The sequence below is a fragment of the Magnolia sinica genome, chromosome 17 (assembly GCF_029962835.1).
Source record: "Magnolia sinica isolate HGM2019 chromosome 17, MsV1, whole genome shotgun sequence".
NCBI lineage: Eukaryota > Viridiplantae > Streptophyta > Magnoliopsida > Magnoliales > Magnoliaceae > Magnolia > Magnolia sinica.
This window is the reverse complement of record NC_080589.1, coordinates 23,631,047-23,657,800: the sequence shown is the minus strand read 5'-3', so window position 1 is coordinate 23,657,800 and position 26,754 is coordinate 23,631,047. Positions and strand designations below refer to the sequence as shown.

General features: G+C 42.3%; 1 protein-coding gene across 2 annotated transcripts in view; it reads right to left on the bottom strand.

Annotated features, from left to right (window-relative positions):
- Window positions 1-1,531: 1,531 nt before the first annotated feature.
- LOC131231215 (LEC14B homolog) overlaps window positions 1,532-26,754 on the bottom strand; it is an 82,111-nt gene continuing 56,888 nt past the window's right edge. For both annotated transcript variants that reach the window (XM_058227333.1, XM_058227332.1), the window contains 4 exons: window positions 5,671-5,853; window positions 3,142-3,290; window positions 2,166-2,226; window positions 1,532-2,025 (listed from right to left, as the gene is read on the bottom strand). In XM_058227333.1, coding sequence (XP_058083316.1) covers window positions 1,837-2,025; window positions 2,166-2,226; window positions 3,142-3,290; window positions 5,671-5,853 — 582 coding nt within the window. In that variant the 3' untranslated portion in view covers window positions 1,532-1,836. The remainder of the gene's footprint in view (window positions 2,026-2,165; window positions 2,227-3,141; window positions 3,291-5,670; window positions 5,854-26,754) is intronic.

Here is a 26,754-nt window from a genome sequence, read left to right as displayed (position 1 = left end):
TGATTGAATGCCTAAATGAATGCATGATTAGATAAATGCTAGGTGTTGATAATTAGCACATCCTATACACATACATTATCATAATTATAGACTAGTTGCTTAATTGACATATCATTTGTAGTCTATGTGATTGGACCCATTATTGGCTTAGAAGCCTTACAGTTAATTGTCTTAGCTTAATTTACATATTAGCTTAGTAGGCAATTGAGTTTAAAAGATCCAAGCTTCCGCACATGCAGCCGTGGTAATCCCATTACACCATAGGTGAATTTTCAGAGACAGCTGATGGAGGCTGGATCTTCGACTATTTGTTCGTTGCTTGGTCGGAACCAGGCTTTGTGGCGAGATGGCCCGGTAAGGTGACAGCTTGTTCGTGGTCTTAGTGAGAACCAAGAACATGGTGAGACAATTGAAAATCGATTATCCGTTTGTCATCTGGTGTGTACCAGACTTCATGGTGAGATGGCGGGCAGAATCACCTAGTACGTAGCAGGAAAGCCTTGATCCAGCGAGTTGTCGTGGATAAGGGTGAAAAGATAAACTAATTACTAAAAACTGGGTGGGGTCATGCCATGAGCAGCGATGGGGCTAAAACTAAAATAAAGTAAAAAAGATAAATGCCCATGGTGGATGTACAAATAAAACTAGGTTTAGTTGTCATGGCGTGAGGCTTGGAGCTCTTTGTGGAGTATTGTTTATATAGGCTTTTAGGAGGTGGTGACCCTGCGTAATCTTCAGTATCGTGAATAATCTTAACATTCAGCTGTGTAAATCTCTTTGATTCTCCCATATAAGTATAGCCCATTACGTGTGGTCATGTGTATAAGAGATATATACTCTTACATGCGTCGACTAGAATACTCGCATCTCTAGACTCCCACCTTGAAAAGGTGTGGTCCTTATGTCACTTGGCTTTGGAATCCACAGAGTTTCGTAAGGCAGGATTATAACATTTAATGCCGAATAGAGATCTCAATTGATGGGATTATGATATTTAATGTTGAGAGAGAGACTTGCTTTTTGCATAGAGTATTTTTTGTAGAGAGTACTTTTAAAAAAAATAAAAAAATAGAACTTTAACATTTAATGCTTCTCTCATGTGCACGTTTCTAATTCCTCCTCTCGAAGTTATCTACATCACATATAACATGGCTGCCATGTGACGCCTTTTGAATCATTTGATTTGGGCACGCCAGACCGGGTGTCAAAAATGATGGAAGGTGCGAGTACGATTTTGCTCATCATTTAGAGCATAGTACCGACACGTAGCAGAATGTCATTGGTCCACATAAGTGTGTCAAAAACAGTCGTAAACACATACTATTGGTTTTCCCTAGATTTGAGAATTGTTTGGCTCCAACGTCTTTTTCAACAAAGGCTAACTACGGTGTGAATCGGTGGCTCTCTCCCCTGCCGTGTGTGTTAGTGAAACCTACTACTAGCATTCTAACGTGCGACAAAGACAAATTTAGGTGTAGGAAGAAGAAAATAAGGCGTGCTTATATCCACAACAAAAGCTTCATTATTCATGAGCTTATATTTCATGGAAATTTCAAATCTCCCTATACATAGCTATACTTGTTTCATGTCCAGACATCATACAACTCACCAATGGAATAAGCTTATAATAGCAAATTGAAAGAGAGATGTTCGGGACCGCCCTGTATACATCTTACTCTGATTTGGGGCAGAAAAGATGGGAAAGCAGAAGCCTACTTAATGCAGATTCTATCTTTTAAGTCGACCCAAATGCCAAATCTACCTTCTCAGCTATGACATCCCGTCCAACTGTGATTTGAGGGTACATCCAAATACACCCTTAGCTACTTGAAATCTTCAATACTGAAATCTTCTCCGACTTCTCCTCTGGCTCAGGGAGGGAGGATTACCACTCCCAGGGAATTCCCATCGCTCAATGTACCCGTCCCAAGAAGAGCTGACAAGTGAAGGGTAGAATGGGTGCCAGCTACAATCTCTCACCGCCGAGGTATGGAAAACCAGTTTTGCAAGTTGGGATCCGGTTACCTGAAAAACATTGCCGAGTTCCATGCATGCAGAAGTTATAAAGAGTTTCACCCACTAAGCTCCAAGGAATTATTATCTAAAACTAGCTTAAAAGAATGAAATTTGAATGGCAAGAGAGGGTTGGTGAGTACAGTACATACCACATCATAAATATAGACGGAACCATCACTGGATCCAGTATAGATGTACTTCTGACCAGTGCTGAAAAATAGGTACAATATAGAAACAGATCACAAGAACTGTTTTGACACACTTGAATCGGTAGAAATATTAAAACTGTGCTTTTTGCATGCAGTCACTAACATCCATGGTTTGAACCAATTTCAAGAGGAAAGGTAATTGCGTAAGGTGTGCATCCTTATTGCATACATATTATTTGGTACTCCAGTTTTGCATAATGCTTGATACACAGGCACTCATACACATGGCATACATTGACTCAATTAAACAGGGCAAATTGTGGAACTCACTGTCACCAGGCAAAAACCCTAAAATCAGATTTTTTGTACAATCCTATCCTCTGATTCCTGGACATTTGTGTGTTGAAATGGGATCATCAGATATTTTTCATTTTTAACTGCCCAAAAATTGTCAACCAATCTGATAGTCAGATAATCAAATAAGCGTAATTTTTGTGTCATAATACATCTAAACTGGGACCCATATTTGGACAGTTTAATTTGAATTATGTGTATTCCAAGTATGCAATTTCTTGAGTAATTTCCAAGTGCCTGCATATCAACTCTGGCAGAGTATCAAAGTTTTTCTCATTACACATACGTGTGCAATAATATCAGGGTTGCTCGTCTGGCAGGCCCCATCATGGACAGGAATCTCTCAAAAATCAGGCCAATTGGATGATCCTAACAGAGAACAAAACAGGATCCAAAAATTAGCAGTGGCCATTTTTCCCTCAAAATGAGTGGTTATGATCGTCTTATCAGCTCAATTTCTGGGTCCATGAGCAGTTCATGGGAGGCGTGCTGAACAAGTGGTCTGGATCTGATACACGTCTGCTAGCATCCTTGTGTGAAATCATATATGTGGCCTGCGATAAGCCATCTGCACTTAGCATTGTGTCTTCTGAGTGAATAGATGCAGTGATTGAAGGAATACCTATATGCTGGGGAGAAGTAACAGCGTATTAGAGTCTGCAAGACCTCATGACCTCTGTATGTGGCTAAACATTGATCGCCTGGATGCTTCTGATCTCTTGCTTCAGGTGGGTAGTTCATCCATCTATAATCCCAATCACGAAGTCTGTACTTGGGACTGCAGGAATAAGCAGAATAAATGCATTAGACATTAGATAGACATAGATCTGTGGGTAATAATAGAAACCACACATCTCGAAAACTGGATTTGAGAGAACATCCACAAGAGAGACTGAGAGAAAGGGTGCAGCTAAAAGCAAGCACTGCGGGCTGTGGTCCACTTGAGCTGTAGATCTACCTGCTTTTGAGATTGACGTCCTAAAATAAGCCGATAATAAATGTACAGTGTGGATGTTACTGAGTTATCATGGTGGACCCACAGTTTGCTGCACGGTCCCCTCACACCACGCTTACATGCAGGCTACACGCAAAGAGGGAGAGAAGTGGCAGCTGGCTACTCTCCTCCATGAATTGAAAAGACAAAAACTGCCCTCGGTTCGGGGGGGAAAATTTCCAAAAGCTACTCATGTTATTTATAGTATAGGTAATGCATGCAAACATGCTTTTTGCAAAAAAATTGCAAACAGTACGAATACACAGGAAAACTCTTCATCAGTTCATACATTTGCATATGTTTGTGCATGATGAATGCATGGTCAGGGGATGCTAAGATTAAATGTATGAAAACTTCATCCTGCATCCATACGTACATAGTTCATGCCACATACTAAATGCATGCAGGCACACCTTAATGAATAAACCTAAGCAAATAAACTACGTGCATACACCTTTCCATCCATTGGTTCTTGCATACATGCATTCATACATCATAAGTGCAGGTTATCATATACGAATACGCACTCCCAACTCTTCCTTTTCATGATTACTTTGATTCAATGGCCAACATAATAGGACCAAAATCTTATGGTGTCATCCTCCACAAATTATCCAAAACTCGGGCTTGCTTTTACCACTCTAATTTATTCAAAGTAAGAACACTGGAGGTATGGCCAGGCCATTAAGGACAAGAGTGCATTGCTGGTAAAAGGGACAAGACAACCGGTGCACATCCAAAGGCAGACTAGGTGATCCATCCCAAGGTCCAACAACAAGATTTTTAACTCAAATTACAAGGGCATGTTTGCATGCTAGTTAAAAATGAGTTCATCTCATTTTAGTTAGTATTAATTACAAATTATGGAGTATAGTTTACCTAAATTATTGGTTATATTATCAGGGTCTGTTTGACTAGCACTTAAAAAATGAGTTCATCTCATTTTAGTTAATGCTAATTACGTATTAAAGATTATAAGTTATATAAATTGTTGGTTGTCAAGATTATTTTAATCCTAAAAAATCTCTAGTACATAATTACTGATAACTAAACTGCGATGAACTCATTTTAACTGGTAACCAAGCAGGCTCTAAATCTTATAATTACCATTTAAAAAAAAAAAAAAAAAAACCGATCTCTACTCTCTAGTGCATAATTATGAGTAAATAAAATGAGATGAACTCTTATTAAGCGGAACCCAAACAGGCCCTTATTCTCTACCACGCCACCCCCAAAATAAATAAATAAATAAAAATCTCTAGCACATAATTAGAATTAAATTAAATGAGATTAACTCATTTTTAAGCAGCAACCAAACAGACCCAAGCTTTATTTCACAAAATAAGTTTCAGAAAACATGAAAGTTTTAAAAAGCTTAATTATTGCTAATGAAAATAGTGAATGCATGATGGATTTCTTATGGTGTTTTCGGCAAATGGCTAAAGGTAATAATCAGGAACACAATAGGGCATGCTTGGATATGTGGAATCCAAGGCAAAATAAAGGAAAAAACAAGAATTATCCAATGATTATTTCTATGGGAACTATTGAAACATGGATTTCCATTTTGAGTTCATGTTTGGATAGCAAGTGGAAATCTTACATTCCCCTCACAATACACACCTAGTTTCTTTGCATCCAAACAGCACAAATTGTCACATCAAAGGAAGACCCTTTTTCCTTTTCCATTGTTTGGCATGGAATTGATGGTTTCCAAACATGGCCTTAAAGACATCTATTCCTTCCTTTTTTTTCTTTTTCTTTTTCTTTCTTTCAGTAGGGTAAACTGAGATTGTGCTTTGTCTAGAGGGCCTCATCATGTATGTGTTGTGACCAACTAGTCCAGTGAAAATGTTAACCAGCATAACAAAATGGACAGCATGCATGGCCCACCTAATGATTAATCGGCTCTGTTTTAATGCCATAGCACATATCAGCTGCAATCCATCTGTTAGACCGCCAGAATCTTACAAACACATGCCATGGGATTTGGTTGTCTACTTTCGAGCAAGGGTGCGGGCAAAGAGAACTACCAATGGATTACAGGTTCAAACCAAAAGAAATTAATATGGTCACACACTCACACTAGGTGTGAAAATTATTGCCCAAAAATGCATCAGTAAACAAAGTAATAAGATGCATAATTGTAAATAATACATACCAAGTAGCAGCATTGGAGGTCATTTTCCTGATGTCCCAAAGTTTGATGGTCTGATCTTTGCCATTTGAAATAAAATAGCGGCCATCCCCACGACTGTCAATAAACGTAATGCCTTCTAAATGCCCCATTAGGATCCCAGCAGGTTTTCCTGTAGCATTGAAGCAGCGCCTGTCCCACACCTGAAGGAACTAAGTAGTTTCATCCCCAATTCAATGATCAAACAAGCAATACTCTAAAGTTCCATTAAATTCCTTACACATTAAGTACTTCCACTCGATAGGGCAACCTGCAATGAACTGGCCTGGTTCATTAGGATTCCAGGTCCGGACTGACATGGACCGGACAGGAGCCTGATTTTTAGGCCTATAGATACGTCCCCAGCCTATCTGAGGCCTTCCAACTTAACAGGCCAGCCTAGGCCTAGTTTTAGTAAAGTTTTCTATGGAGCCTAGCTTTACCACGGTTCCAGGCTAATTAATGGTAATCATGGTCTAGCCCAAGGTTGAATTTCCAGCATGATAAATAAACAACCAGGGTTCGAGCCGATCCTGACCATTGCTTGTCACCCTCACTCCTTGGGAGAAGATGATCAAGATTCAAGATCGCTATCCTATTAATAGATTTTAGACACTTAGTCTGATTAGAACTTTAAGAGAACAGGAAATCGACACCAACCACATCTGGAGATTGTAGAACAAGAAAGCCGACAAAAAAGACTCCTCAAATATGGGTCCCAAAGTAAGAAGACAATCAAACAAGCATAAGAGTAATTAAAAATTAAAATAAAAAATAAAAATCAATTCTAAATTATAAGATCAACAATTTGGATACATGCAATCACCAACAACCACGTGTATCGGGTAAAGCCAAGGAGGGGAATCGAACCCTCACATATAGGGAGCAAACCTACGGTGAAGACCATTCGCCCAAACCTCGTTGGGTTAACATGTTGTGGCACATCCAGTGTTTTAAATATCGATGATATCGGCCAACATATCCCACGATATATCTTGTAACCCACCTGTGCGATACGAAACACACAAGTAGTGGGATATATCCCACATGATCGATCTGGTGAACTTTTTTTAAAAAAAAATTTTGATCCTTTTTTTTTTTTTTTTTTTCTATAAATCATGTTAAATCAGTGTCAAATTTTTACAAATCCATAATTTTTCATGTTTTGCATGGCATGAAAAATCACGGATTGGGAACTTTGATTTCGAAATTTGGACGAGAAGGACCAAGTTGCAGAAAATTGAAAAAAAATCAAAATAAAACATGTATGTAACCTAATATAGTGATTCTTCTTTTGCTTTTGCATGTATTGCTTGTGTTTCCACATGTCTTCTTACATTTATAAATTATATGAATAGACTTTGAATATGCTTGCATCAATTCAATTAGACAATGCACAAATTAGGACCCCATACAAAGAAAACTCATTACGTGCACTTGTTTTTTGTAACGTTTTGATTTGTAAGTATGTATTGATGTCTTTTTTAACAATCACTGAAATTTCATTGAAAAATTCGACCAATATTCAATGTTTCCCCATGTTTCGAACAACAACGATACATTACGCGATACAACCGATATATCCCATGCGATAACCGATACGTATATGTATTCCGAGGGTGAGATACGTAACGCGATACCGATATTTCGAACATTGGGCACATCTATGATCAATGGCGCAGCTGTCATAACGTGTTTCATCAGCAGATCTTGCTGTGGGACATTAGATCATCTCTGCTTACTGCAGAAGTAATCAAGGGTCCTTGACCAAAGGGCCATCTACCATCTGATGTTACTTACTTTGGCCCATTCCAGGTCAGCCGTTCCTACTGTTCTTAGCCTGTAGTGGCCCACCTGGATGTCATATTGGAGCTGATATTTCAATTACACGCTGTTGGTCGTTTACTGTGGAGACTTATTTTTCTATTGATTGATGTCGGGCCCATTGATCGCTGGACCTTGATCATGTTGCTTCTTGCTGGCCTGTCTTGCATCATCCATCTAACTGGACAGGAACTTGCCGCTGATTGGACCTGTCCTGGAGTTGTAGTGGCCCACTGTTTGCACACAATTGCTAGGCCCATCCACTTGTTGATTGTACTGTGGCCCACCTTTGCTGTGGACCTGATATCGTTGGGCCATCTTGATTTGGGCCCAGGTTTCTGTTGTGGGCCAGGACCATCACCTTGGGCTATTGATCGTTTTAAGGGCCTGGATTTCTACTAAAGGCCTGTTTTCTGCTTCATTGAAGGATGTTGACATGCTGAAGGATAAAAGAATCGTATGCTTCCTCACTGTTTGTCAGCCTGCCCGTTTAGGCCTGTTTTGTGCAGGCCAACCTTTTCCAGATTGTTGTTGGCCTGTTCTCTGTTTGGGCCAGGAATTATTTGAACATCTCTTCAATGTGGGACAAATCTGATGTGGACTTGGTCATCATTAGGCCTGAAAATCATTGGTGGGCCTGTTTGGCAAGTTTTATCTCGTGGTGTTTGGATTGTCACGCTTGTGGCGCCATTCACCATGGCGCAATTCATTGTCAGCCAGAATCTCTGTGTGATCCAGTTGTTCATTAAGTCTGTGTAAGCCTAGTTGTTGATGGCCCATTTTTCTTCTACTTCTTTGACTGTGTGATGCGGGCTCGTCTCTTCTCCACCACCTTCAATGATATGGTAACTTCTTCATCTTAGGCTCTCCTTGCCAAGATGTGTGATGTGACTAGTTTTTATACAGGGCAGTTGGCATGTCTTATTGTTGTATAGGGCAGTTGGCCCCGACTTGTTTATATACAGGGTAGTTGGTCTGAACTCGTGTTTCGGCTAGGTTTTTGTCTCAACCTTGTTTATTCCGAGCAATTGTCTCGAACTAGTTGTTTATATTAGACAGTTGGTCCATTCTTATTTGTTTCGGATAGTTGGTCCGAACTTATGTTTGTGCTGGGCAGTTGGCCCAGCCTTGTTTGAGCTGGAAAGTTAATCCAGGCTCATTTGTGCCGAATAGTTGATTTAGTTGCTCACATCACTCAAGTTGCAAAAGTGCTTATTCACCTGAAGTTGTTCGTCGTCTCGTCACCTCCACTACATGACCGACTGGTTGCCTCTCTTCATAGCTCGCACTTCTCAGCCTCATCATCTTTTATTTTCTGCTTTTAATAAATGTTTTATGTGCCTCTCCAAACTTGAGTTTCTCTTTTTCAGAGTACCTTGGGGGGGTTAGAGTTTTTTTTTTTTTTGTTTTCTTTTCTTTTTTTAATGTTAGAGCATCTTGAGGGAGAGTGTTGAAAGTAAAATGATGCAGAGTTGAATAGGTACTACCAAGAACCAAGAAGTTAAATAAGTTGTAATGGCCTTGGGCCAAATCTATTTGGAAGGGCCCAAGACCCCACACGGTTTTCACATGTTGTTGGGTTCTATACATAATGAGGAATAGAGTTAAGGTTACCATCAAATGCAAACCCTCTCTCTCTCTCTCTCTCTCTCTCTCTCTCTCTCTCCATTGCATACTCTTCTTGTTCCTTGCTCATTTCATTCATCTATAAGAGGCTTCCCTAAGATTAACAACATGTAGCCGTTTAACAGAAGCTAGACTCGACCTCCATGTCCTTGGTTCTCTGTCAGATTTGCTCAATGACCCTCAATCGAGTGGTCCTTTTCTTATATAAAAATCATTTTCCCTAATTACAATATATCCCTTAATTACAGTATCCCCTAATTACAACATAATATCTCCTAATTACAGCAGCATCTATATCCCCCTAATTACAGCATAATATCTCCTAATTACAACATCTATATCCCCTAATTACAACATAATATCTCCTAATTACAGCATAATATCACCTAATTACAACATCTATATCCCCTAATTACAGTAGCATCTATATCCCCTAATTCAGGAAAGATATTTACAGATCTGTTTCCTAAATAATTGTATAATTTATTTATGGTAAGTATGTTGTCTATCTTACTAACATCCCCCCTCAAATTGATGCTGGTCAATCAAGAAGCATCAATTTGCCAACAAGAAACTGATGACGTAGTCGTGTTATAGTTTTGGTGAAGACGTCCGCTATCTGAAGGTCGCTTGAGACATGTGGAAGAGAGATAATCCAAGTATCACCAGCTTCCCGAATAGAATGGCAGTCCACCTCAATATGTTTGGTACGCTCGTCATAGACGGGATTGGTAGCGATCTGAATAGCACTCGCATTATCAGCATGAAGAGGAGTGGGAGTAGACTGAGGAAAACCTATTTCAGCAAATAAGCCACGAAGCCACATAATCTCCGAGCAGGCTGCCGACATGGCACGGTACTCAGACTCGGTCGAAGATTTGGAAACACGATCCTGTTTCTTACTCTTCCAAGAGATAAGTGAATCACCAAGAAACATATACCACCCAGTGACAGACCGGCGAGTATCAGAACATCCTGCCCAGTCAGCATCACTAAAAGCCACAAGGCGAAGAGGAGTACCAGTAGAGAAGAACAAGCCACGGTGAGAGGAACCCCGGAGATATCGAATAATTCGGCGGACCATGGCAAGAAGAAGGTGGCGAGGAGACTGCATAAATTAACTGACTTGCCAGACAGCAAAGGAGATGTCAGGCTATGTAATAGTGAGATAATTGAGACTACCAATTAATTGTTAAAACACCATGGGATCAGGAAGGAGATCCCCCTCCTCACGTCGATACTTGACATTTACTTCCAAAGGGGTATCCACGGAAGAGGAGTCTTGCAAACCAAATAAGGAAATCAAGTCCTTCGTGTATTTATGCCGATGCAGGAAAACCCCAGAGGAATCGGACTGAACTTCCAAACCCAGGAAATACCGGAGAGGACCGAGATCCTTCATATGGAATGAATCATGAAGATGCTGCTTGAAATGATCAATGAGGGCAGAATCAGTTCCAGTGATGACAATGTTGTCGACATAAACCAGAAGAAGAACGATACCAATAGAAGTCGTACGAAAAAACAACGAAGAATCATATTGGCTTTGGATGAAAGAAAATCGAAGTAAGGTAGCCCGGAACTTATCAAACCAAGCCCGGGGAGCCTGTTTCAACCAATACAGAGAGGGCTTCAGCTTACACACATTCGACGTCGACAATGAGCAAAGGCCAGGAGGAGGTGTCATGTAAACATCTTCCTGTAAATCACCGTGAAGAAATGCGTTCTTCACATCCATCTGGCAAAGGGACCAACCCTGAGAGGCTGCAATGGCAATAATAGTACACACAATTGTCATTTTAGCGACAGGAGCAAAGGTCTCCTCATAGTCAACCCCATACTCCTGGCGGTTACCAAGGGCAATCAAACGAACTTTATAACGGTCCACAAACCCATCGGGCCGAAGTTTCACAGAAAAAACCCACTTACACCCAATTAGCTTGACATGAGAAGGACAAGGGACCATGTCCCAAGTCTGATTTTCTTGAAGAGTTTGGAGTTCTTCCTACATAGCCTTTCTCCAACACTCATGTTTATCAGCTTGTGAGTAGGAATTAGGAATCGACACAGTTAATAAGGTAGCCATGAAGGAGGTATGAGGGAAACTATACCTATCCGGTTGATGAGAAGTACGGCCAGATCGTCGAGGAGGGTGCAAAACGGGATTAGGTGGCAGATCAGACTCAGGAAGGGGTAGAGTTGGTCGACGGCGTTCATACACAAAACTAAGCTTGAAGCGTTTAGGAGGGCACATCAAATCATCAAAGTGAGGAAAAACAGAAACTGCAGGAGATGATGTAATAGAACTAGGAAAGAAATATTGATGCTCAAAGAAAATGACATTACGAGATATATGAAATTTATTGGAAGAAGCATCATAGCACACAAATCCTTTTTGAGATAAGTTATATCCCATAAAGACACATTTCACAGATTGCGCAGAGAGTTTGTGACATTGATGCGGAGGTAGATGCACAAAACAGACACAGCCAAAAGTGTGTGAGTCAAGAAAGCTAGGGTGCTGTTTATGCAGACGATAGAATGGAGAGTCGAAATTTAGCACTTTAGAAAGCAACCTATTAATCAAGTATACTGCTATAGCTAAAGCTTCAACCCAAAATTTAGGAGGAATAGAAGATGCAAGTAACAAGGTCCTAGTAACATCTAACAAATGTCGATTTTTGCGCTCAGCCACGCCATTTTGTTAAGGCGTATGAGGACACGAGCGGTGAGAAACAATTCCTTTGTGACGAAGAAACTCAAGAAATTCATGAGACATATTCTCCACCAGAATCAGATCGTAAAGTCTTAATGCTAGTGGTAAATTGATTCTCAACATATGCTAGAAACGATTTGAAAACAGCAAAGACTTCAAACTTATAGTGCAGAAAATATACCCAAGTATGCCGACTATGGTCATCTATGAATGTCTCAAAATATTTATAATGAGCATGAGAAATGACAGGAGTAATGCCCCATACATGACTATGAACAAGGTCAAAGCAATTCTTTGCCCTACTCCCAGAAGAAGGGAAGGGAAGAATCTTACTTTTTCCAATTTTAAACGTAGAACAATCAAAGACAAAGCATGAGGCAAAGAAGAATCTTTTTTTCCCAACGAACCAAAATTCAACAAATCAGATAAAACAACATTGTTTGGATGGCCTAAACGTTTGTGTCATACTTCACAATTATTGGAGACAGTAGTACAAGCCAAAGAAATGATACTAGGAATGGAAAAGTATAATGGAAACAGTCTCCCAACTTTAGGCCCCTTTGCTATTGTCCTCCCCGACACCAGATCTTGCACATGACAACTATCACGAGAAAACTGAACATTGTAATTATCATCCACTAATTGTCCAACCGAGATAAGACTCGTAGAAAGCCCAGGTGATATAAAAATATTAATAAGTGATGGTGCGATATCACCAACCCCAGTAATCGGTAAACGATGGCCATTAGCAACTTGAATATTATAAGAACCAGTGTACTTGCGAACATTGCTAAGCATATGAGGAGAACTGGTCATGTGATTGAATGCAGCGGAGTCAACAAGCCAAGATTGAGAGGGTATAGTACCCTTACCTTGCAGCCCTAAAGCGGAAAATGCCGATACAATCATTTGCTGCACCATTTCTAGTGTAAGGGCAGGTGTAGCAACAGTGGAAGATGACACTGGAGTGAGATTTTGAGTGCTGGTTACCTCATCCGAAGTGTGGCCAGTAGCAGTAGGATGATAAGCATTCACGGGTCGGTTTTGAGGACGTGTTGGGCATTCTTTGATGATGTGCCCCTTCTATTTACAGTAGTTGCAGAACTTTTTAGCACAATGGGCAGCAATATGCCCATAATCTTTGCAACTGTAGCACTGAACTGTACGCATGTCTCGAACCCTCCCTTTGCCTTGAGCAGCGTATGCGACAACATTCTCTTGCGGAAGCGAAGATTGAGTAAGAAGACGTTGTTCCTCTCGAAGAAGTGCTCCAAAACACGCGTCAAGAGATGGTGAAGGATCCCTGTGTATCAGGTTGGAGCGAATAGACTCGAATTCTGGCCTTTGTTTCATTAAAAACTGGTCTCTTTTGCTAACTTCATGGACTGCTTAAACAACAGAGAGGGACTCGGCCGACATGTCGGCATACACAATGTCAGAAAACTCAGCCCAAAGATTCTGAAAACCACAAAAATATTCCTAAACAGAGTGTACCTTGGGAATGGGCAGCAAGCTCAATTTCCAACTGAAATCGCCAGGCGAAATGATCGTGATGATAGACATTTTTCAAGTACTCCCACATCAATTTAGCCATCTTGTGCGGCCTTAAATTGAGTATAAGCAGTGGAACAATAGACCCAAGAATCCAAGTCATCACGCGAGCATCTTTCACCTTCCATTGAACCAACGTCGTAGGATCGGTAGGTGTTGGATCACTCTCATCAACATGACCCCACAACTCCTTTACCATGACAAAAGTTGAAACTAAAACTCCCAGGCAGCATAATTCTTCCCTGTAAACCGAGTTTGAAAGACTTCTAAGTTGGAGTTGTTAGCCATAACTAGAATCTCTCGAAATGCACCAAAAAAACTGCAAACCAGAACCCGCACCCAAGAAACCAGAAAACCAGAGCCTAGAACCACGAAAATTGGACCAAAGACAAGGTTGCAGAGAGTGGCTTTGATACCATGTCAGATTTGCTCAATGACCCTCAATCGAGTGGTCCTTTTCTTATATAGAAATCATTTTCCCTAATTACAATATATCCCTTAATTACAGTATCCCCTAATTACAACATAATATCTCCTAATTACAGCAGCATCTATATCCCCTAATTACAACACAATATCTCCTAATTACAGCAACATCTATATGCCCTAATTACAGCAACATCTATATCCCCTAATTACAACATCTATATCCCCTAATTACAGCAGCATCTATATCCCCTAATTCAGGAAAGATATTTACAGATCTGTTTCCTAAATAACTGTACAATTTATTTATGGCAAATATATTGTCTATCTTACTAACACTCTCATGATAAACACGGTTGTTGGTAATATGAGAAGCAGCTTGATTATCACAATACAACCTCATAGGAGTATCAACCATATTCGAAGCTCGCACATTAACGTTCAAATCCAAATCAGTTCACACGTTGAACATGCCATTGCCTTGTATCCAGCCTTAGCACTTGAACGTGCAACTGCACTCTACTTCTTACTCTTCCATGTAACTAGATTATCACCTACAAAAGTACAATAGTTAATAGTAAATGATCTTTCAGATAGATAATCAACCCAATTTGCACCAAAATATCCTTCTACACGGAGATAGCTATTCCATTTATAGGGGATACAACGACCAAACGCTCCCTTTAAATACCTAAGGATACGAAACACCTCTATATAAGGAACCTAGGGAGCCTACATAAATTAACTAACCATGCTAACTAGATATGTGATATTAGGTCAGGTGATCGTTAGATAAATCAATTTTCTAACCAGTCAACAATATCTTCCCGAATCATCAACCAATTCTCCCTGATCCACACCAAGTTTTTGGCTTATATTCATGGGAGTTTCAGCAAGCTTGGCTCCTAGAAGACATGTCTCATCCAATAAAGCCGTTACATATTTTCCTTATGACAAATTGATGCTGCAGGCCCTCCCACCTAAGTCACATAGGCAACCAACAGTCTCAACCGACCCCACTTCCACCCTCCCACGCCCAGCCTATCATCCTTGTCTTCACCCCACCCGACACAGCAATTCCATCTCTACATCCACATCCCACACCCATGGTAACCAACCAGATCACTCGGGTCCAGCCATACAGCCAGATCAACAATCAACCAGCTCCTCTCTCCCTCCACCATGTCGAAGACCTCGACCACCTTCTCTGCCATGGTCCGGTAGCGTCCCAAGTCTGGAGTTTCTTCGCTCAACTCCTCAAGGTCCATCTTTATCAAGGACAATTCATATCCAACCGGCTCCAAAATGGACAATGGCTGTAAAAAAAATCTTCCTCTTGGAAGATCTTACGAGGCCTCACTCCCCCTCTCATCATTTGGGAGCTATGGCTTGGGAGAAACGCAGCAAGATTCAATAATCGCCCTTTTTCCGCAGTCGCAACCATCGGCAACATCTCAAAATGGATCAAGAACTACATCACATTTCTTCAGATCATGGTATGCATATTGGGTGAACTCTGGGAATAAATATACACTCTTCCCCTATCTCATATAGAACTCATATCATCACTTGGTGCAAACCCCCAATTGGATGGGTCAAGCTGAATGTGGACAGTTCAACTAGGGGAAATCCGGTCGAGGGGGGTGGAGGCAGCATTTGCAGAGATCACATTGGTAACTTTATCTTCGCCTTCCACAATAGATATGGCCCTATCTCCAACACTATTGCTGAGGCCCATGCGCCTGCTGATGGATTGATCCATTGCAGGGATAGAGGGTTGTCTCAAATCATGGCAGAAACTGACTCACGAGTAATCTTTGATGCGGTGACTAATCAAGATAAATCATGTAGCTGGAGCATTTGGTACCATTTGGGAATTATTCAACATCTAACCCAGGCCCTCAATATCCGCTTCTGCTTCACACTCAGGGAAGGTAACTCAATAGCTGACGGACTGGCTAGATTGTCAAGTGGGGGTGCCCCGAACAAGCTCTATCTTAGTTAGAATGACCTCCCTAGGCCCATCAGAGGCTCCATATTTCTGGACAAATCAAACTTTGGCTTCATCAGATTATCCAAACCAAAAACAGGGGTCGGCTGACCCCCAATTGTCTTCCTTCGCCTTTCGCGACTGGTGATTCATTCCATCCTACTGTCCATTTATCCTTGGCTACGTATAACTCCAGCTTCCCTGGAAGGCCTCTTCAGCTCTAGCCAGAAATTTTGCCTGCTAGCTCAATTCTAACAGCTAGACGCAGTTCCCTCTTCGTCTGTTATCCTCTGTCTCTCAATTCATGTCATTTCTGTTTTCTTTTTTTTCCATATGGTTGGAGTGGCCTGTTTCTTTGTTGGGCCCTCCTGAATCTTCATCATGTATATTTGTCCATATCAATATACAACTGGTTTTTCCAAAAAAAAAAAAAAAACTTAGACCTAGCCACCTCATTGCCCAAGAAGTGTTGAAGACGACCCAAGTCCTCTGTATAGAAGTGTTGTTTTTAAAAAATCTTCAACTTATCAACCCTTGTACTATCATTGCCTGTGACGATGATATTATCAACGTATACAACCAACACAATATTGCATGTCTGACTTCGCCTTACAAAAATAGAATGGTAGGCTTGGCTAAATTTCATCCTGAATTTGAACAATACTTTACTAAGCTTGTTGAAGCAAGCTCTTCGAGATTGTTTAAAACCTCAAATTGATTTCTTCAAATGGCATACCTTATCTGACTCCCCGTGAGCAATAAACCCAAGTTGTTGCTCCATGTAGACTTCTTCAACCGGATCTCCATGAAGAAAAGCATTCTTCACATCAAGCCGATACAAAGGCCAATTCAAATTTGCAGCAATGGAAACAATCACACATATAGAGTGAAGCTTTGTTTCAGGTGAGGTCTCTGAATAGTCGACTCCAAAAGTCTGAGAATACCCTTTTGCAACCAACCGAGCTTTTCATTGATCAACTGAACCATTGGGAATATATTTCACCATATACATGCATCTACATCCAACTACACGCTTTACAGTAGGTAGATAAGCTAATGTTCAAGTTTGATTCTAATGAAGCGCAACCATCTCTTCTTCTATAACTCCTTTCTATTCATCATAACTCAAAGCTTCCTAAAAAGAATGAGGAATAGACACAAATGACAAGGGAAAATTAAATTATAGAAATGAAAGACCAACGAATGAAACGAAGTTAGAAATAGGATGCCGAGTGCATGAACGTATACCCTTACGAAGAGCAAAAGGTAAATTACCTTCATCTAACAATTTATGCAAGGACTCAGAAGGACAATGATCTTCTAACAGATCAAAGAGATTGGTATAGGTCATACTTGTATGTTCTCCTTCTCCGCGTTTGGAATGCTTGGAGTAAACCTGCATAGGTCAATCTACACATTGCATAAGTATCTCTCCAACTCTAGTAGTAATATCCGGTATAGTGATAAGAGTAGTAGAAGAACTCTCTTCAAATTGTAAAGACTTTCCTCCTTCAGAGAAATATAGAGTATGTTAAAAGAATACAACATCAGCTGACATGTAATGCCTATAGGAAACAAGATTATAATATTTGTATCCCCATTGGGTACAAGAGTACTTGAGAAAAATGCACTTGATAGCCCTTTCTTCAAACTTGTCATGAACATAATCAAGTTTATGTATGAAACACACACAACCAAAATTTTTTAGAATAAACAAGGCAGGAATTTGAGGACAAATAACGGAGAGGTGATTTTCCATCTACAATAGATGAAGGCATCTGATTTATTAGGTAGCATGCAATTAAGACCGCATCACTCCACGAAATTTTAGGAACCTTCATATTTAATAACAATGCCCTAGCGACCTCAAGTAAATAATGATTCTTACATTCAACAACCCAATTTTGTTATAGTGTGTGTGTACGAGTTTGGTGAATAATGCCATAAGATGGAAGATATGAGTAAAAGTCATGGGGTATATATTCCTTAGCATTATTAGAATGCAGAACACACACCATAGAATTGAATTGCAATTGTACTTCTATAAGAATTTATTTTTTTAAAACAAGAAAACACTTCTGACCGATTTTTCATCAAATATAACCATGTTATTTAAGAATAATTATCCACAAAGATTACAAAATACTTGAAAGTAGATTAATTAGTAAGATGAACTAGGCCGCAAATATCAGAATACATCAAATACAAAGATTTATCACTTCTTTTGTCCACGCGAGGAAGAACGAACACTTTATGATGCTTGCTCAACTTACAAGCCTCGCACTCTAGCTTAGACACATGTGACAATGATGAAACTAGACTCTTCAAACTACTCTCTAACATAGACACATGTGACAACAATGGATCTAGACTCTTCAAAACTACTTAAAGAGGGATGACCAAACTTGAAATGCCACTAATATGGAGATGTCGGTCCGCAATGCAGTTTCGGTTACTTCATTGTCAAGATAATAGAGTTCATTCACTTTGTGCCCTCACCAATCATCCTCCCCGTCTCTAAATTATGAAATTCACAATAAGAAGGATAAAATGTGACAGAAAATTATAAAGATTTAGTTAGTTACCGATGCGGACACTAGACCATTCATAATATATCAACACAGGAGGCGTGTGTTACCTATGTCAATGTGGTTGGATGACGGGTACAGGTCGGGTCTCTAGAGGTTGAAGACCTTACACATGTGTTCGTAACATGTGTAAGTTGCTTGAAAGAGATATTTGGACCGTTGGACTGCGACATGGTGTGATTAGACAATTGGATTGTCGCAGCCCACTTTTATTACGCTATCATTGGGGCCCATTGGGCATCTTGGATTTGAGTTTATCTTATGAATATTTTGTTTATTTGAGTTTTGAGACTGTGCACACAATTTTTTGTACAAATTTCTTTTTTTGAAACTTTTTTTAGTAGGGTTATTTTGGTCATTTAGTGTAATTACGAATTTATAAGGGTGTTTAACTGTAACGTCTTGGAAAAATTCCGTACCAAGACCCGAGTACCACCTCAGGCAGAAATCGCTTAGGACCAAATCCTTTAGAAATTAGACGAAAATTAATCAAGTGCTAAATTAAATTATTTGTGAAATTAGCTTGAACCACTTTAAATACGAACTGCAAGACCTAAAACGTGTAGAATCGTTGACGCTACATTACCCTGAAACTTAGAACAATCTCAAAACTCGGTTGCTCTCGGGAGCACACCGAAACTCCGTATCGGACCTGTACTGCACGTCGAAAGTCCGATTACCGCAAGACTATATGAATATGACCGCCTTACTGGGCTTAACGACCATCTCGGAAATCAAGTCCAGATAGTATCCAGAAACGCACAACTTTAGCCCGGAGCGAAGTGTGTGAGAAATGCGAATATCTTTAGAACATGTACTCAGATTTAAGTAAACTGGGCCGCTCGCTTGCGGGCCAATTCTAAGGTTTCAGACCATCAGAATCTGACCCAAATTCGGATCAGGGAAAATTTCATACGCAGGTCAGTGTACTTGTGGCCCTGATCGAGTAGTGGTGACCGTTGAACTGAAACTGGTCCTCTGCAGTCATTTCGTAAATCTGATCGAACCGAAAACTTAACCTGACCTATATCCAATGTCAGGGAACTTTTCCCAGATCGTATGCAGAAAAGGGGCCTCCAGATGTGCTTCGTTGGACCGAAACAGCCACTCTTTGGCTATAACCTAAGTATACCATGGCCCTGGGGCCATTCCCGTCAGTTCTGGGCCTATATAAGGGCTTTTACCCACCCCTCTCTCATTCCATACGAATTCTAAACCCTAAGAGAGAAAAGAGAGAGAAAGTGAAGGAGAAAGTAGAGAAGTGAGAGAGCGAGTGTGAGATAGTTCCTAGGATTCGATCCCACTACTCCACGTACGTAACTACCGCTTCCGTGTCGCTATACCGGAGATTCTGATTCCGTTCTCGAATAAGAAACCCTAACCCTAACCTGTTTTAGGAATCCAAATACGTAGATCGGTGAAATAGCTAACCCATTTTATTGATTAGGTATTCAAAGTCTAGTTTACAAGGCGAGAGTGTTCAAACTGAATCCGTTACGAGTTTACCGGCGAAAGGTGCGGACTATAAACGTTTAGGTTATGGTTTTCAAGGCTGTCAATGTCGGTTAATGATTTATAACTGACTTGGTTGCCATTTCTCATGCTAGATACGATGTTTCCTTCGCTTTACAGATATACATGAACTATGTTGAATATAGTGTAATTCATGTGTTTGTAAAAATGTTTGATTGGGTATGGAATTTGGATTCGTGCTTGCCATGATTATCCGTCGTGGATATATGATTGTTATATATGTGACAACTCCTTGGTGAAAGGATTTGCCCTAATACATGTTATGACCAACATACGCCATGTATATTTAAGTGTGTAGTCTAAGTATTTGTAAAAATGTTTGAATGAGTAGGGAATTATGATTTGTGCTTGCTATGATTATTGATCGCTAATATGTGATCATTGTATACGTGGCTATTCCTTGTGAAAGGACTAGCTATAGTATGTGTTTTTAACGAATTTATTACCTGTATGCAATATGTGTGGTCTACGTGTTTAATAAAATGCCTGAATGAGAAAATGCTTGATGTAATGTACTTACTGAGGGTATTGAGATAGGATTCTCAATTCCCTTATATATAGTTGCAGTTTCCTTTATGCCACCTATCTTACTACTATGTGATTTACAGATGAATGCCTATGTATGATGGCATGTGTGGTATGTGTTTGTTGAAATGCTCGAATGAGATTTATGTTTAGATTTGGTTGTCACATGCTGTCTTGGAATATCACATGTGGATGCTATTGGTTGGAGTGTAATTGGGGCTACATGTAGTCCAGGCAATCGGTAATGGTTTATGATCGGTGGCCGTACCGCTTAGCCACAACGGATACGCCTGATGAATCCGAGTCGTACGCTGTTTGTCAACAGTAGTTAGGCCACGCGGAATGCTACGCACTCCATGTCGATCAAGTCAACGTACGCTCATACTAGTCGAGCTGGTCAAGTAACCCGATTGACCCAATGTATGTTCACCATGTATGGACGCTACTGCTTGAATCTAAGGTACCAAACTTACCAGCGAAAGGCCCGTTTAACCTTGGTACCTCGATCCGCTAAGACTCATGAGCCGGGCATGGTGGTATGGGACACCGTGGTCGAGCTGTCAGCCTACGCTGGGGCGACGAGCCTCCTCGTAGTGTCCAATGAGCAACCCAGACTCGTGAGCCGAATACGTTGGTATGAGACACTGTATTCGAGCTGTCGGCCTACGATCAGGTGACGAGCCCGTAGTAACCTCGAGTATACTCTAAGACTACGTTAAGGCGACGAGCTTCTCCGCAGTGACCTCGAGTATAAACCAGGCCTGCGCTAAGGTGACGACCCACTCCGTAGCTACTTGGAACTGTTCTTCGTATGTGATTAACTAGGATTGACGACCCTAGATGGATCAATGTTTGGGTAAATGATATGAAGGGAGGTACCTTAGCTTCCCAATCTTGCTGTATGAATATGCCTAATTAAGAACTTGACTAATCATGATCATGCACTGCACTGCATGTGCTTTGGCGAGGAAGCGCACGTTTCGGGAGGATGCCATGCGCGAACGTGAGATGAAGTCGCTGAAGGAGTGTAGGCGAGGGCATGCATCATTACCGCATACCATTCTTGTATTAACAAGAGTAATCTAAGACATGATTGTTGTACTGCTTCATCATTACTGCTTGACTGAATTGATAATATGTTAACCTTTGCCTTATAGTTCCACTGAATTAATCACTCATTCCCACTCTGGGATGATGTTTTAAAACACCAACCAGACTCTATCTTAGTTGCAGATGATGGCGCAGCTTATGAAGCGGAGCCTAATTTTTATGACGACGAGTTCTCGTATATGCAGTATTCTGGCGGGTTCATGTAGGCCGCATTCTGATCGTCGGGGCTATAGGGATTTCATGATGTAGACGGACCTACACATTTTGATATTTTGTATTTTGAAACGATACATGTAATTGTTTAACCTGGAACATGATTATACTATGGAGACGCACCACCGCTTATATGTTTTATACATACCTATCATGGTCTTCCGCTTGCGTAATTTAACTATCTCTGGGGTATGATATGCTGATTTGGTATAATCCCACTCATGTTTAGTGCACTAACACGGACAACATTTAATCATCATTATCCATGTTGCATAGGTGATGCGTTGGAACTCGGGAGTTGAACTTCTGCTCGACCCCCGATTTTCAGGGCGTTACAAGTTGGTATCAGAGCATGATTTGTATTAAACTAGACCTAGGTTATGGTCACACAACGCATACTGACGTACTTTGACTTAGGAGGGGGCGTTAAAACGTAGAAATGATCATAGGACTCCCAGTTTCGCCGTCAGGTGAAACTGACCGTTGAAATCAGGGCCCATACGCATCCGAGATCATGTGTGGTGACCTCAGATCTTTCCTAAACCGTCAACCGACGGGTTTAGATGATGAATTGACAGATCCCATACTCGAACAAACCGAAAAGCGCGAATATACGCGAAATGGGACCCGAAACGACTCAAACAGAGTCGGGGGCCCAAATGACGCAAATCGGGGGGAACCAAAGTGGACCCCACACCCCTACGGCACCCCGGGGACTATCTTGTGCTGTGCAGGACAAGGGTGCACCCCCACCATCGCCGGGTTCTGACGACTAGTCATATATGTAGTTGTCTTTTAGTGTGCCTTGTTGCTGGTTTCTTTTGTTTCTATGTATGGTCTTACTAGGTTTAGTTGTATGGTAGAGTAGGTTGTGTGCTCTAGTGTTTAAAGTTGTTTAGATTAGTTCACATGCATCTTCTGTCATGATCCATGTAAGGCATCTCATGTATTGTGACAATTTTGGTTAAATGAAATGCATGAAGTTCTTTTGTTGTGGGATGTGTAAACCACTTGAGTAATTGGGTGCTGTTATGCTAAATCTAACACATGTTGCACCTTGTGTTGCGTATAGGGCATGCCTCCAAGGACTACTCGGAACACTACCCGTCTAGCACTCTGTGGATTGCTTGAAGGGGTACCTCCCTTGAGCGATAGCCGCACGAACCCCAGCTTGGGCCCCGACACGGACACGATGCCGGACTCACTGCCGGCCACTGGCCCCACTACTGGGCTGCCACCTTATACACCCTCGGTTCGCAAGCAAAACCGTGCTTCTACCTCGACGCCTCACATGCCACAGTTGGCTCCTCCTGATAGGTTAGAGCAGGTAAGGCTACTGATGTAGCAACAGCAGCTACAGCACCAGCAGCAGTTTTTGGTCGCCATAGCAGGGGCTTTTGCCCATAATATGCATGCGACCCCTCCTACACCACTTGTGCACCCTGCTGCGCATTCGAGCGATTCCAGCGCTTACGACCTCCTACCTTTGCGGGTACTCATCGACCCGAGGAGGTCGAGTATTGGCTTGACCGCATCTCTAAGATGCTAAAGCCTTTACACTGTACTGAGGCAGAGCAGGTGGAGTTAGTCACCTTCATGTTTACGAAGGAGGCCAGTCTCTGGTGGGACGTCCTTTGGACTGTGGCTGCTGGTTACGTGTGGACATGGGACGCATTTAAGACGCGTTTCAACGAGAAGTATTTCCCTTTCACCTGCCGTATTGAGGGAGAGTTTCTTCGCCTTCGACAGGGAGAGATGACCGTGGCTGAGTATGAAAACAAGTTCACGGAGCTGGCTAGGTATGCTCCGTTGATATTGGCTGATGAGCCGATGCGTACGTGACGATTTTCTGAGGGTCTGCGACCCGAGTTACGCTCGAAGATGTGTTGCGCTAGCATACCCAGTTATGCTAAGTTTGGTAAGCATGTCTCTGCAAGCTAAGCGGGACAGGGATAGTCTATCTCGTACTCGTGCACCTGTGGGTCCTCGGCCCCGCCCTGATTTTCCGACCAGGCCGTTCCTAGGCAAGAGGCCACGTGCGGATTCGCCTCCTAGGCTTGCGGCATCATCGACTCAGCTGGGGCGAGCAGACTTGCGGTGCGACTACTGCGGGAGGACGGGCCACACGAATAGATATTGTTTCAGCAGGATGAGGGACAGTAGCTTCTCGCCGCCTCAGAGAATCAACCGCCAGCTTCCTCAGACTATTGCAGCTCCACCTCTACGGTCAACACCTGCGTCTTCATCTTTTTGGCCACCTGCACGTCGATTCAGGCCGCCTCAATGGCCTATGGTACCGCAGCCAAACCGTCTGCAATAGGCTCGTGTGCACTCACTTGCAGCTGAGGCATCCGAGACAGTAGTTACAACACTGATGGCTTTCGAAGTCACGACACATGTTCAAGGAACTCCAGTTTTCTTATTGGTGGACACCGGGTCCACCATCTTTATAGTATTATGCGCAGTAGTTAAGCGACTAGGGTTGGAAGCTAGTCCTATGATTGGGATGAGACTCCTTACCGCCACGGGGACCTTCTGAGACTCCACCAAGATGTGTAAGGGTTGCTTGATAGACCTAGGGAGCAGAACAGTACTCGTCGACCTGATGGTTGCCCCGCTATGTCATTATGATGTGATCCTCGGCATGGATTGGCTCACCGAGATGAGGGCAGAGATCGATTGCGATACCCGACTGGTGACTGCCCATGGACCGGAGGGCACGACCTTTACATTTCCAGTGCAGGTCAGTTGGTACTACCGCATCAGTTGCTACGCTACCTTACTAGAGCATGTTGATGGGCCGATGTTGGGGAACACGCCAGTAGTCTAGGATTTTGCAGACGTGTTCAGGACATACCGGGACTACCTCCTCGGCGCGAGATCGATTTTACTATCGACCTTGTGCCTGGTGCGACACCCATTTCATTGCCTACGTATCGCATGCCTCCATGTGAGATGGAGGAATTGAGGAGACAGATTGATGACCTGTTGGATTCAGGTTTCATACGGCCGAGTGTATCTCCTTAGGGAGCACCCGTGTTGTTTGTGAAGAAGAAAAATGGATCTCTGCGACTGTGTATCGATTATCGCAGGCTGAACCAAGCGACGATAAAGAACAAGTATCCCTTGCCCAGGATAGATGATCTGTTTGATCAATTGAAGGGGGCATAGTATTTCTCGAAGATCGACTTACAGTCGGGGTATCATCAGTTGTGCGTCAGGGATGAGGACGTGCAGAAGACAACGTTCAGAACCAGCTTCAGGCACTACGAGTTTCTTGTGATGTCGTTTAGACTCACAAACGCCCCGGCAATGTTCATGGACTTGATGAACCGGGTGTTTCGGCCGTATCTATTCTGATTCGTCATCGTGTTTATAGATGACATCCTGATATACTCCAAGAGTCGGGAAGATCACAAGGAGCATCTGCGAGTAATCTTTGATACGCTCAGAAAGAACCAGTTGTTCACTCAGTACAAGAAGTGCAACTTCTGGAAGGAGGAAGTCAAGTTCCTAGGACATGTGGTGTCCAAGGAAGGGATAGCTGTGGACCTTGCTAAGGTAGTTGCAGTTCAGGACTGGGAGCAGCCCGGTTCGGTTACTGAAGTGAAGAGCTTTCTTGGTCTGGCAGGTTACTGCCGTCGATTCATTAGGGACTTCCAAGATTGTCAGGTCGTTATCACCGCTGACTCGGAAGGATCTTAAGTTTGCCTGGAAGGAGAGGGCAGAAGTAGCTTTTCAGGAGCTGAAGGACAAGCGGACGTCCGCCCGTGCTAGTATTGCCAGAGCAAGGGGTCAGATATACTATATATATCGACGCGTCTCGTGTTGGGTTGGGTTGCGTCCTTATGCAGAAGGACAGGGTGATTGCCTATGCATCGCGACAGTTGAGGAAACATGAGGAGAATTCCCCTATGCACGACCTGGAGTTAGCAGCCGTCATCTTTGCATTTAAGCTCTGGAGACATTACCTCTACGGAGAGGAGTTCGAGCTCTTTTGCAACCACAAGAGCCTTCACTATATATTCACCCAAAGAGACTTGAATATGAGGCAGCGCCGATGGATGGAAACCTTGAAGGACTTCAAGTTCGAGGTCTCCTACCATCCTAGCAAGGCCAACCTTGTGGTAGACGCGTTGAGCCGCAAGAAAGCGATAGCATTTGTGGCTCCGCTAATGGTTGAGGAGTGGAATATTGTGGAGTTCGTGCGAGATTTTGAGCAGAAGCTCATGGTAGAAGAGCCATTTACGAGCGTCGCACATGTTCGTGTGCAGCCACTTGTGGATGATAGGATCATAGCGGCTCAGAAAGAGGATGGGCGATTGGCCGAGATGAGAGAGTTGGTGAGCGACAGTGATGACTCCGAATGGAGGGTTAGTTTAGATGGAGGTTTGCGATATCGTGGCCGCTTGTGTGTCCCGAATCTCCATGACTTAAGGAGAGAAGTTTTGGCAGCCGCTCACAATTCGAAGATGGCGATGCATCCGGGTAGTATGAAGATGTATCGAGACATGAAGCGTTCGTACTGGTGGGACAACATGAAGGCCCACATAGCTGACTTTGTATCCCGTTGTCTCATGTGCCAGCAGGTCAAGGCCGAGCATTGCCGACCTCCTGGTTTACTTCAGCCCATGCCCATAGCAAAATGGAAATGAGATTTCATTTCTATGGATCTCATCTCAGGGCTACCGAAGACGAGGAAGGGACATGATTCCATTTGGGTGATCGTGGACCGGTTGACAAAATCGGCCCATTTCCTCCCTATTAGAGTTTCGAACTTAGCAGACGATTTGGTCAGGTTGTACATCAAGGAGATAGAGCATCTGCATAGAGTGCCTATGAAGATCGTGTCGGATCGAGACACGTGATTCACATTTCTTCTGGACTCGTATCCAGGAAGCAGTGGGTATGAAGTTGAAGTTCAGTACCACGTTCCGCCCACAGACAGATGGGCAGATGGAAC